This window comes from Bos javanicus, chromosome 23 (genome assembly GCF_032452875.1).
Source record: "Bos javanicus breed banteng chromosome 23, ARS-OSU_banteng_1.0, whole genome shotgun sequence".
Classification (NCBI taxonomy): Eukaryota; Metazoa; Chordata; class Mammalia; order Artiodactyla; family Bovidae; genus Bos; species Bos javanicus.
Genome location: NC_083890.1, coordinates 33,074,065 through 33,087,931, shown reverse-complemented (window position 1 = coordinate 33,087,931; position 13,867 = coordinate 33,074,065). Strand labels below are relative to the sequence as shown.

The following is a 13,867-nucleotide window of genomic DNA, read 5'->3' as shown; positions in this document are numbered from 1 at the left end:
TTTTTCACAACTACAGAACCTCCTCAGCATCCCCATTGAACCTCCTGACTCTTTGTTCTCCAGGGCCATTCATGCCTCATTCCTGCTTTCCCTTCCTTCTTTACCACATCAGGAGGACCTGCCGTGGTTCTAATTCATCTTATATTTTACAACCTTTTAACTTTACTCACTCCTTCTGTCTGGATTATTCTATCATCTCTCCCTCCATTTCAGCATATTGAAAATATTCCCCAACCTTCAAATGCCAAAAACAAATGTGATGGGATGGAAATATATGTGTCTCCCAGATCCACAAGCTGCTTTACCTGGGAGATCTCAGGTCCTCTCTACCCACAGTACATCAGGAAGGACTTCCAGTCAGGCGGTGTTAGGGGGAGTTTTATTTGAAAATGGTTCCAAAACCTGTGAAAGGGATAAAGCAGAAAAATATGTTTTGGAAACGTCCATGCCCATTGTTTTGCCAAGATCTGTCTGGTACCTGGTACTCTGCTCTCCCTGAGACAGCATTTGTTGTACTGTTTCAGATATTCGTGTAGTTTCACATTTCCAGTACGTTGAATGCAGTCCCTTAAAACGTGACAACTGTGTCTTATTTTTATTTGTCTGTGATAGGCCTTGCTTTAAGGAATTAGCATATGTAAAATATAGATTTGTATTCTATACACAAAAGCATTAGGACCCAGTATTGGTGAGGGTGCAGGTAAGCGGGCTGGTACACTATTTCTGGGAAGGTGAGCTGGCTTCCTCAGAACAATCTGGCAGATGCATCAAAAGTCTTCACGCTGCGTGTGTGTTGGATACTAGCAGCTCCACTCCTAGGAATTTATCCTAAGAAACCACTATGAAAGTATGCATGCCACATCAACAAGTTTATTTGCCAAAACGTCATTTCAAATAATGAAAAGTTAGAAACTTATAGGGTGCATCAAAGATTGTTCAGTAAACACGTAGGTACAAAAGTACATATAGTACTGTCCCATTTTTATTTTTTAAAAAAGTGCCTGTGACAAAAGATTAACTAGACGTGTGTGTATTAGTCATTCAGTCGTGTCTGACTGTTTGTGACCCCACGGACCATAGCCCGCCAGGCTCCTCTGTCCATGGAATTTTCCAGGCAAGAATACTGGAGCGGTTTGCCATTTCCTTTTCCAAAAGGAACTAGATACCAAAATACAAATTGCCTCTCTGGATGGTGGGGTCATTTGTTGTTTTAACTGTTTTTTGTTAAGGAGGGTTTTTATTTTTAAACATTAAAAAAAAATTTCCTGCAGTAGATATGTATTGGTTTTATGACCAGAAAAATATTTAATAAACTCATAAATCCCATTTTGAGAACAACAAAGATAAATTGGGCTGTGACTGCTTTCCAAGATTTATTATGGAATTCTCTTACACTTACACTTCTCTTACATTTATGACCTGTGTTATCAAAACAATATAACAAAATAGTCTTCAGCATCAGTATCCTAGAAACTTCCAAGTGAAAGTGAAAGACTCTCATTCGTGTTCGACTCTTTGCAACCCCATGGACTGTATAGTCCATGGAATTCTCCAGGCCAGAATACTGGAGTGGGTAGCCTTTCCCTTCTCTAGGGGATCTTCCCAACCCAAGATGGCATTATTTTTTTAAAGAGAAGTAACCTTCAAATCTCCACCAAAGTTGCTACATTTCCTTTTTTTCCAGAACAAGAAGTATAAGTGCTGCTGAAAATGAGCAAAACTTGGAATGTTTTTTAGCAGGTAAAATGTTTGAGGTTGATCTATGTGTCCCAACACTAGGGACCCCAAAGATAAATTAATGAGTAACAATGCAAATTATATATGTACTAGGATGACATTAAAGAACAGCAGCAACAATAACCTCCCCTCCCCAACTATGTGGGACGTTTTATTGAGAACAAATGAAATTACTGAAGTGCTGATGCAATCAGAAATAGGCCTGGGATGATACACGTTGTAGTCTGATCAAGTGTTACCTGGGAGAGTGGGTGGAGGGAACAGCAGAAAACAGATACAGTTTTCGGGGAGGTGTGGGCAGGATAGGTTTATTCCTTTTTATTAAAAATCACTTCAAAACATTCAAAAAGAAATAAAAAAGAAAATTCAAGACATGCCTGTGCTTTCGAGCTCAAGGCAGAAACTAGATAGTAGGCTTTGCTTGTTTAAAATTAAATTCCTGAACTTTTCAGAAGGTCAGTGGTAATGATAAGAAAGTATTCTCCCTCTTGCTGTTTATTTTTGTAAATATGAAGATAGCAAGTGGGCCTTCCTGACCCTTAGCTCAGCTAGTCCAACGACAGTCTCAAAGACATATACAGTTTTGCAGTGAGAAACTTGCACGGTTTTAAAGTGTAAGCAGGTAGAGATTCAGAGGGCCATTCCCTTAACCAACTAGCTCACCAAAGTCATGCTCAGAGCTGGGCACTGACAAAATTGTGACATGGAAAATGATTGTCTTCAATGATCAAGTCTTTGCACATAAACAGCCCCTCCTTGTTCCTGTCTCGGCCAGGCACACCCTTTCTCTCTTATAATGCCCTTCCCTTTCCTGTACCAAGAACCACTTTTAAAAGAGACTGAAACATATTTGCATGAATGTAGAAACAGTGACTCTTTAAAATGTTATTTTCCTAACCAGATTCGCTTTTCAACAGATTAACAAAGAAATAAAGCGCTGATGGTGGAATCGCCCACATCCATCAAAATTTGGGGGCAGAGTCAGCCACTGACTCTGCTTATACACCCACAGCATCCTCTGCAGTGGCCTAGGGCACGGCAGGCATTTTCAGACTTACAGATGATGGTATATGTCAGGATCCCGCTGGAGCCGGGTTTGGAATCCTATATACAGGTCGTCCCAGAGCAGACCATTCTTCACCACGTGTCTGATGACGTCAACCCGGCTCCGAATCTGAAACAGATACGGAACAACTAGCAGGGGCGCCCCAGCCAGCACAGAGCATTGGTATCAACCCCTTGTGTCCCTGAAAGAGGCAGCTGTCTATAAGGCACTCTGAGAAGTCAAGGAGAAGAGCCTACTGAAGTTGACATCTCAGGCTGAGGTAGGTGGGGAGAGGACATCTGAGTGCAGCAGAAATTGAAGGAAGGAAAACAGGAAGTATATCCGGAGCTGGGGGAGCAGAGTAGGGCGGAGCAGAGTGACAGAGAGCACAGACAGAATCAGATTGCTGATTTGACCATGGCTCAAATCCATGGTCTAGCTGTGTGATCCTGGCCACCATTCTGTGCCTCAGTTTCCTCTTCTATAAAATGGAGATAATAGACCATCCCTCAAGGGACCGTGGTGAAGATTCACTGAGTCAATGTACATAAAATGTGTAAAACAAGGCCTGCCACTGAGCAAGAGTACCTTAATTCAGTGGCCAAGGCCCTTACCTTTCAAGAATCCCAACTCCTGACACAGGATCTGTTGACTAGTCAAAAGTGCCCAGGGTTAGGAGACAAGCAGAGATGGTTTTGAGTCTCAGCTCAGCACTTACTAATCATGTGACCTTAACCTTGCTAAGCCTCGGTCTCCTGTGTTACTGTTGTGAGAAAAAAAGAGATATTTATGAAATTAAAAAAAAAAAAAGCATGAAGTAGTGTGATGGGAAGTTACTAAGGTTGGACATGGTTTTAACACTTCATTAGCATACTTTTTCAGTATCTGGCATCACATTTTTTCTTCTGATAAATATGCTAATGCCAGTAGAGGCAACTTTATCATAAATGACAGAATGATCAGAAGACTGGTGTTTGGGTTTATTTCTCTTTCCCACACCATTTTGACAAAACAGTGACATCCATTGTGAACTGAGAAGGCAAACACAGGTCAAAGGATCTCTTATTTTGCCAACAGAGACTCCGAAACATGACTGTGCAGCTTGTCAAGTTGAGGACTGCCCAGCTAAGGTGCAGTATCAAAATCGAATTCCTTGCAGTGGAGGAGAGAAGGTCTTTCATGATCTTTCAAACTAGAGACAAGCACGTGGAAGAATCAGGCAGGCTTTGAGAAATGTTTGGACTATAAAATGGAAAGGTCTTGGTGGTTTGATTAGATCTGGGGATGAGGAGAAAGGGAAAAGGTGAAAAGCTCAGCTTCTAGCTGGAGTCACTGGTGGGTTGGGGAGAGGGGGTGGAGGCACTAACATTGCCAATGATCAGACAGAAAACAAGAAAGAGCAGTTTTAAGAGAACAACGACGTGTTGAATTTTGAACAATGAGGTACAAGGATTTGGAAATCCAGGTGATATTATCCAGTAGGCAATTAACTCTAATGAATCCAAAGCTAGACAGTGTTGGTGGGAGCTGGGCAAAGTCTGGGCAGGACATACAGGTTTTTGGAGCCATTAGCAGAGAAGTGGTGGTAGCAAATGTGTTCACTCAGATACAGGCTTGAGAAGATGAGTGGGTTGAGCACAGAACCCTGATGGAAAACAGGAGATGTAAGTGGTGGCTGGAGAAAGAGACCCCCAAAGAATACAGAAGAAGAGAAGTTAGGAGGCCTAGTGTCACTGGCGCTGAGAAAGGACTTCTACTTCAAAATGATGGACAGATTCCATGCATAACCTGCCTTCCACCCACTTCTGGATGCAACTGAAGTTGGTGACAAAGCAACTGCACAGGTATGAGCCGCCACAATGAAGAAAAAGTGAAATGAATCATTGGCAGGAGATTTCAACTAATGAATGTGAACGTGGAAAGCAGCTAGGTGAGTGGCATTAAAGAACAGGCCAGAGGCTGCAGAATCCAGGAGAGTATGAGAAAGGACATTCGGATTTGGAATGAGAAGAGGTAGGTACTGTGGATAACAGCAGGGGCACAGAGCACAAAATTAGGTACATGAAACAGTGAGCACCCACTTCCCTAGGCTTACACATGGTTCCAGGGCCAAATACCTTCAGACAGTTCTCTGACGAAATGGAATCAACTTTACAGGAAGAATGAAGGCAGGGAGTGTATTTGTGATGCCTTATCACAAATACAAGGACCTCCACATTTTGATATTTAGGAGCCCCTCAGCCTAATAGCTGGCTCCTCACCTTCATAAACTTAAATGAGTGCTCCCTTATCCACATACAATCTAGGTTATAGTTCATAGCCTACTCCCTTTTAAAAAACCGAATTGGCCTTCCACATTTATAAATCTAGATATTTCACATGAAAATCCAGATATCCAAGTTTTCTGGAAAATGCAGAGGATCAGCTGGAGCTCAGTAGGGGCTCCTCCCTTCCCGTGCTTTCCACTTGACCCAGTCCCCACTCAACTCCACCTAGTTAAAGATCTGCCTGGGGTCCATCTGTGAGCATTTAAACATGTAACCCCCACCTTCAAGTAAAGCCTGCTGGATAATAGGTCTTACCCATATACAGAGAGCCCTGAGTCAGCTTGAAAAGGTCTTTTTTTTTTTTTTTTTGGTAAATATAGACTAATCCCTTGATTCTTAAAAGTCACCACAGTGGAAGGAAGGTCAGCCTGGGATAAGCAGCAGTGCATGCAGCTAGAAGCCAAAGGAGCAATGCCTTCAGGCGTCCGTGGAAAGTGACTGCCACCCAGCATTATGTGTTCAGCAAGCTGTTGTGCAAGATCAGACAGGAAAATACTTAAAGGGTAGCTCCTGTGCAAACTTTCTTCAGCAGATACCTAAGCAGAAAATACCACAAAGGAGAAAAGCAAAGAAGTGAAGACATGGGTGGGGTCTAGAAGAGGCTGAGGGAGGTCACAGGGTGACAGATTGGCAGCAGACCTAGAGAGGAGCCCATCCAGCCGAGAGCGGGAGCTCCTGAGAGTGCTAGGAGCCGGGCATCTAGGAAAGATGGAGAGTTGGCATGATAGAAAATACATTCATGTGTTTGAAAGGCAGTGAATGCCTCCCCTCCAAAAAAGGCAATATGAGAAGGCTCCAAGTGGCAAGAGATGGAGCTCTTCCAAGGATAACCTCCTTAAACAAACCTCAACATACAGAAATATCACTAATATCCTGAGATATAAAAGCACTTGAATCAAAATAGGGACCACCATGTATGCGGCAGGCATGACGATTTGCCCCATGGTGTGGCAAGTCTGCTCATTTGTATTAAAGAGAGCTGTTGCTAGCTGTATTCAACAGAAGCAATGTGAAAAGCTGTAAAAACAAGCCTTTTTTTTTTCAATGACGTATTTTAAGTGAACTTGTGATTTTAAAAATTCCAAGGAAAAATCTCCCTGATGGTTAACAGATACCTTAATTTATAAGTTTCGTAAGTTCAGATTTAAGAAGCAATGCAGTGGCTAAATACACAGACTCTGCAGTTAGACCCCTTGCTGCTAAAGCCTTCAGCAGGATTTACAAGCTGTATGACCTTGGGCAGATTATTGAACCTCTCGGCATGGCATTTTCCTCATCTGTAGGGGAGTATAGTAATATCGATTCATATCATGGTTGTTATATTAAATGACTTAATATTTATGAAGCTGTGTTATGTATGAGTTTGGTAAAAAAAAAAAGGCAATAAAATATCAGGTTCATTTTGCTTAAAATCGGTGTTTCATGTAGTGTTTTCCTATGTGTGAAAACTCAGTTTTTTAAAACCCCCAAAGCAGGCAGTAGATTATCGGTTTTACCAAAGTTTCAGCATAGGATTCTCTTCAACAGCAAGTACTAAACATAAAAATACAAATCCAATTATTAAAATGTAGTTTAAGAACAGGCCTATTATACAAAGGTACATCTGCTGCTGCTGCTAAGTCACTTCAGTCATGTCCGACTCTGTGCAACCCCATAGACGGCAGCCCACCAGGCTCCCCCGTCCCTGGGATTCTCCAGGCAAGAACACTGGAGTGGGTTGCCATTTCCTTCTCCAATGAATGAAAGTAAAAAGTGAAAGTGAAGGTGAAGGTAACTCTATAATTAAGGCATTACACATTTATATGGCACACGTTTAATATGCTTAAGGGCAGACTATACACCCTCCTAATTTATTTAGTGATTCTTACATGTACATAGAATTTAAAATTACAATCCATGCTCATATATATTATGTCATTTGACTATCATAAAAACATTATAAAGTACGAAGAAGCCCCACAGAAGGGGGAGAAAATAAAAAAAAAAGACTTGAATGGGGATTCAAAGGCTCATAGTCAGTAATCCTAATCAGCAGGGGTAGGGAACCCATACCAGTCTTGACATTGTGTCCAAAGCCCCAGCTTTTAACATCATGCCTGACTTGGGCTAGGGATCTGCTAAAAGTTGGAACTCAAAATATGCGTTGGTTTATGTTGACAGTTTTCTGTAGAAAGCCACCAACAGGGTTTGTTTGCGGAAGGAGACATTGCTGGAGAAAAGGTAAAGGGGCAGACAAAGATCAATGCTTGCAGGTCTGCTAACAGCACAGGCGGGCCAGCTGTTTGGAAGGAAGCAGGTAGAAAAGCCAGTCTTTGCAAATGACTCAAAAAGAAGCAAGTATGGAGTTTAGTTAAAAATATTCTTTCAATACCAGCATATTAGTTGTGACAAATGTAGCATGTTAAAGTAGTATGTTAACATTCTCTGTAGTATCCCTGCGACTTTACTGTAAATCTAAAGTTACTCCAAATTTTTTTTGGAGTAAATTAAAAAAATTTATTTAGGAAGGAAGGAAAGAAGGAAGGAAGGAGCATTTCCACTGGTGTTGCTGCTTACTTCCTCATATGGATGTTCCCGGCTTGGTCTTTCTTTTGGAAAGGATAAATCTAGAAAGTCAACCAAATAGTCATATCCTCCAGGAAAAGGGCTGAAGTCCTCATCTGTCTCAATCATCTGTGCAAATGACAACATGGTAAAGGGAAGAAGCATATCAATCTGGTTGTCAAGATCCTCAAAAAATTCTAGAATGTGCAAGCAAATGATAGCAATGAAGTGGAGTAAATATAAAAAGAGGCTTGCCTCTCTCTCTCCTGCTCTCCCTATCACTCTACGTGGCTCTCTAACTCTCTCTTCTCTTTCCTGAATTGAATTCTAATCCTACTCTTCTACACTAGCAAAACTGCTTCATGTCACTAACTTCATTCAAATTTACAGAGAAGGTTATCACTGTCTTAGATATATGTATAATTAGTATACTTAGTAATTAGTAAGTATAATTAGTAACGAGCTATCAAATATCACTGTAGTTTGCAGGCTAAAAGATAAATAAAACGTGGACTGTTTCTCACCATCACCTAGCATCCAAACATAAAGAGTGTCACTGAAAATTCCAAATATTTTCTCTTTTTCACGTTAATCACTCAACTGAAAATCTCATTTAGACCAAAGTCCGTCAGGTCTTCAGGTTTCAATTTTCTAAAAAAATATTTGGGAGCTAATAGAGGCATCAATATTTCATTTTGCTAAGTGAGGACTTAAAACAAATTTTTACATCTACTATCCTTTTATTTCATTAAAGGAAGAATGCTTTCATGCCTCAAAAATAGAAAGGACTAATCTTGGAAGCCTGGCATGCTGCAGTCTATGGGGTCGCAAAGAGTTGGACACAATTTGGCAACTGAACAACAATCTTGGAATAATGACAATTCATCCCAAGAAAAGAGAGTTGACATCTTTGTAACCATACTCACGTGCATACTCATACTTGTTTCATTACTGACCAGCAAAAAGTTTGCACAGCCTGGCACTGACCCCTGGGTAGGTTTTTAGGACTTACTGATTTTAAGAATGCTAAGTATTGTGTGCTACCAAGTATTAATGTTCAGGGGTTGAAAGGTAAACTTGAAACTAGTCCTCACCCCGAGGGTAACCAATCTTTGTTGCCAAGGGTATAATGTCGTCCATTTCCTGATGCGTTCCCTAAACTTTGCTCCCCATGCACAAATTCAGGCACTAAATATAAGTGGGATAAAATATACAGATAAGTGCTGCAGGGATTTCCAGCCCATTTCAGACCTCCTCTTTCTCTTTCACCCCCTGCTTTTTAGGACATATTTTGTTTTTGGATACATCCTCAGTTTTCTGGTGACCAGCTTACAGCATGAACCACTTGAGCCTATAAGCTCTGTGTGTACGTGTCACGGCTAATTTAAGTTCCAGGCTGACCCTGTGGTTGGTGCACCTCACTCCTTACCACCGCTGCAGATAAGAATTACCACTTCCTGCTGCTACAAGATGTCACCTCTCTGGTGGGATCCACCTGCCAATTTCACAGTTGAAGTAGCTTTTTCCACCATACAACCACAACACCGCAAAATATCGACAAAACAAAAGCAACTAACGCATGGTGATGGGAAGAAAAAGAATCCTCCCAAAGAGAAACTGAGCTGGACCTCAGAATGCTTCCTATGAAAACGTTTTCAAACAGGGATTGTTTAAGCACATTGTCCCATCGATTCTCTGTGAGGCAAATGGTAGGACTTAAAAAATGCTTATTGAGAAACAAATTGGAATACGAAGGGGTTTTCATATACTTCCATAATACAGGAAAGCAAAGACAAATGGCACTTCATAAGCATACCCTGACCACCAGGTTATAATCCTTAAATCCAGCCCAAGTGAAGTACTCTTTTATCCAGGATGAGTGACGAAATATTTCATCTCCTACAGCAGCATTCAAGATTTTCAAATATGGTCCAAAGTCCCAGGAATCCTTGTAAATTTTAGTCCCCTCTGGAGGCTCAATGATGCCTTTGCTTAAAGACAAAAAGATGAGAGAAGGAAAGAAGACAGCAATAAATAAGGAAAGAAGGCAAAAGTTAGCACTTCAATTTCAGCAGTCAATCAGAGGAGCAGCTTTTCGATCATTCAGGTGGTACACAGGGGTCCCACAGAAGTGCCTTGGGGGACACCTCCCCAGCCTTAACTAGAATAGCTCTTGTTAATTGTTTAGTGTGATGGCTCTCGAAGTCAATACATTTAAAGATAAAAGTCCTTGTCTTGAAAAAAAAAAGTTGGAAAGCCACTGATGTGGACCCTTTCAGCTCAAATCACTAAATTATGGGAATGTTAAATATAATATGGTCATGTTGATTTTGCAGAAGCCTGCTCACACCTGCCCTGCCCCCCCAGCTCCACTAGAATATAAGTTTGATGAGAGCAGCATCCGTGATTGGCACACAGAAAGTGTTAGTTGTGTCCACCTCTTTGCTACTCCATGGACTATAGCCTGCCAGGCTCCTCTGGCCATGGGATTTCCCAGGTAAGAATACTGGAGTGGATTGCCATTCCCTTCTCCAGGGGATCTTCCTGACCCAGGGATCGAACCCTGGTCTCCTGCTTTGCATGTAGATTCTTTATTGTCTGAGCCACCAAGGAAGCCCAGCCGTAGAAGAGGTCCCACAAACATTTGTTAAACATAGGAATGTCTTTAGCCTGTCCTAGGGATATACCCAGAATTTTGTGTCTCTAATATACGGTCATCTTTCTGTACTAATCAAAGCTGACAGGGCAACTGTACCTGGAAACCCAGTCAGCAATATGGATGACAGTTCTCTGACATTCCTAAAGCTGTCCATCCAGTGTGAGGATGGATCATTGCATGGGACATGGAAACTCGAATCCTGGCAATAGAATAGAATGTGATCGGGATGAGGGAATGGTGATAAGGAAATGGGCACCTGGATGGTAGAGATTAGGCAACTCTGTGGCATTTCTCAAAACAACACTTTTAGTCCATTGTTTGACCACAGCTAGAGATGCACTAGTTTTGGTAATAAATTACTTGTCAAATCCTAAAGTTTCTAACTTTTAAATGAATCTCAAATTTGCTTCCTCAACTCCTCGCCTCATCTCAGTTTATAGCCTCACTAATCTCTTGCTAGCTAGAGCCTCAGCCTCCCAGTTGGCCTTCCTGATTCCAGTTCTTCCCACTGTGGCCTCCTCCCCCAGGAAATGCTCCTTTGCAAAGTGAAATGGGTTTTTTAAAAAAACAATGCAGTAATGTTCCTTCCTCACTTTATAACTTTCTCAAGCTCTCCTTACTCACAGGCAAGTTCCTTGGGCTGTTTTGCAAATTCTTTCTAGCCCTGGCCAGACACGGAATTCCTGTCTCACCCTTTCCTTCCCTTTTCACTTACCGCCCCCACACTGGGGTGGATTTGACTTCATGAGGGAAGGACCTCTTCACAGCCGTTTGTCTGTACCTACTATGATGCCATGTTTACAGAAGGAGCTCAGTAAGTCTTTTCTGAATGAATGGCATACTATTCACTTACTCAAAGAAAATATATTTACTAACACAACATTGTAAATCTACTATATTTCAATAGAAACATTTTTTTAGAAAACAAACAAAAAAACAAACTATCTGTATTCACCAAACTCATGACATTATTTGCACCTCCCTTCTCCAGCACGTGCCAGAATCTCGATCTCTCTCGCTCTCTTAACTACTTTCTGAAACCTCCTCCTGATTTCTAAGGCACAAATGCCTTCCTGGACACATTTACTGTTCTCTCCTGCCCCCTCCTCCCCTCACAAGAAGGCAGAGTTAAGCACTTAGTCTCCCTATATCCCTTACTCTGTGTCTTACAATTGAGAATCCAACAATAATCAACCCTCTTGTTACCCAGGATGCTTTGGTGTAACTTGATGATACAAATGCAGATTCCTGGGCTCTGCCTCCTATCTACCCAATCAGAACCTTAGAGGGTGGAACCCAAGGAGCTGCAGTTATCCAAGTGACTGGAGTTATTCTGATGTGCTTTCAAGTTTGAGAATTATTACCATAGAATACATCTGGGGAACTGGAGAGAGAGGATGGAGAATTCTGCAAATGCCAAAAGCCAGACTCTTGAATGCCCGGCTAAAACCTGAAATAATTGAAAACTTCTCTCACCCCTGATCTAGAGAATACAAACTGCTTTTACCCTTGAGATTCTGGGGAGATTCTAAGGAATTTTAAGCAGGGAAGGGGACAGAGTTTTACATTTAAAAAAAGTATCTTTGGCAGCAAGGCAGAGTAGGGGCTTTCAAATTCCTTGCCTGTGATCCCAGTAAGAATTCTATTTTACATCAGGACTCCCACATACCATGGGCCCCTGTGAGACAAAAGTTTCCTGAAATAATACTATCCCTTGTTATGTGTATTTGGGCAATGTACTCAGGTCTATTTGATTTTACTCTATTACATTTTTTAAAAATCCTGGTTGTGGTCAATGCCATTGATTTTTCAACCCACCAGTGGATTGTGACCAGCATAGGATCAGGATGTGCTGAAGAATGGATCAGAGGAGAGGTTCAGGGGCCACTGCAGGAATCTAGGTGAAAAACTGTGAGAGGCTAAAGTCACAACGGAAGAACAAGAGTGATGGATTTGTAAGAGCTTTATGCAGCGGAATTGACTAGATGTGGCAACCAGTTGGGTATGGGAGGTTACAAAAGGTCATAATCAGCTGCCGGCACCACTTGTGCCAACTTTGCAAAGGTAAGGCCCAAGAGAGGGGTGTGTTTTTGGTGTGTCCAGATTTCCAACACATTTAGTCCATTTCTACATAAAGGTGAGGAACTAACAGTTTCATTTGGCTCAAAACAAGTATTTGTAAGGGGCTTCCTAGTGGCACAGTGGTAAAGCATTCCCTGAGTTGGGAAGATCCCCTGGAGAAGGAACTAGCAACCCACTTCAGTATTCTTGTCTGGAAAATTCCATAGACAGAGGAACCTGATGGGCTACAGTCCACGGTGCTGCAAAGAGTTAGATGTGACGGAGCAACTGAGCACACATGCAAGTATTTGAAAAATCTAGGCCTGAGACATCAAGGTTCCTGAACGGCACCCCCAGTGCGCTGTTTCCTGTTCAAATGTACAGTCTATGGAATTGGCAGTTGGGTAGACTGGTTCCAAATAGGAAAAGGAACATGTCAAGGCTGCATATTGTCACCCTGCTTATTTAACTTATATGCAGAGTACATCATGAGAAACGCTGGGCTGGAAGAAGCACAAGCTGGAATCAAGATTGCCGGGAGAAATATCAATAACCTCAGATATGCAGATGACACCACCCTTATGGCAGAAAGTGAAGAAGAACTAAAGAGCCTTTTGATGAAAGTCAAAGTGGAGAGTGAAAATGTTGGCTTAAAGCTCAACATTCAGAAAACTAAGATCATGGCATCCGGTCCCATCACTTCATGGCAAATAGATGGGGAAACAGTGGAAACAGTGTCAGACTTTATTTTGGGGGCTCCAAAATCACTGCAGATGGTGACTGCAGCCATGAAATTAAAAGATGCTTACTCCTTGGAAGGAAAGTTATGACCAACCTAGATAGCATATTCAAAAGCAGAGACATTACTTTGCCAACAAAGGTCCGTCTAGTCAAGGCTATGGTTTTTCCAGTGGTCATGTATGGATGTGAGAGTTGGACTGTGAAGAAGGCTGAGCGCTGAAGAATTGATGCTTTTGAACTGTGGTATTGGAGAAGTCTCTTGAGAGTCCCTTGGACAGCAAGGAGATCCAACCAGTCCATTCTAAAGGAGATTAGCCCTGGGATTTCTTTGGAGGGAAGGATGCTGAAGCTGAAACTCCAGTACTTTGGCCACCTCATGTGAAGGGTTGACTCATTGGAAAAGACTCTGATTCTGGGAGGGATTGGGGGCAGGAGGAGAAGGGGACGACAGAGGATGAGATGGCTGGATGACATCACTGACTCGATGGACGTGAGTCTGGGTGAACTCCGGGAGTTGGTGATGGACAGGGAGGCCTGGCGTGCTGCGATTCATTGGGTCGCAAAGAGTCGGACACAACTGAGTGACTGAACTGAACTGAACTGAATTAATGCTCATATGAAAACTAACTCTCAGGCTCATTGTTTTTCACTTTGAGCTGTATCAATTATCTTTCAAAGAAAAAACTTCCTTACTCTTTATCTTCAAGGCAGGTTCTGAGATGAGGAAAACACTTGGGTTAACTATTATATAGG

At 41.9% G+C, this 13,867-nt stretch overlaps 1 protein-coding gene across 9 annotated transcripts in view; it reads right to left on the bottom strand.

The window, feature by feature from the left end:
• The window catches only part of LOC133236957 (cytidine monophosphate-N-acetylneuraminic acid hydroxylase), a 294,937-nt gene that overhangs the window by 1,935 nt on the left and 279,135 nt on the right, over positions 1 to 13,867 (bottom strand). For all 9 annotated transcript variants that reach the window (XM_061399275.1, XM_061399276.1, XM_061399274.1 and 6 more), the window contains 4 exons: positions 9,470 to 9,644; positions 7,666 to 7,782; positions 2,796 to 2,911; positions 306 to 402 (listed from right to left, as the gene is read on the bottom strand). In XM_061399275.1, the coding sequence (XP_061255259.1) occupies positions 327 to 402; positions 2,796 to 2,911; positions 7,666 to 7,782; positions 9,470 to 9,644 (484 nt within the window). In that variant the 3' untranslated portion in view covers positions 306 to 326. The remainder of the gene's footprint in view (positions 1 to 305; positions 403 to 2,795; positions 2,912 to 7,665; positions 7,783 to 9,469; positions 9,645 to 13,867) is intronic.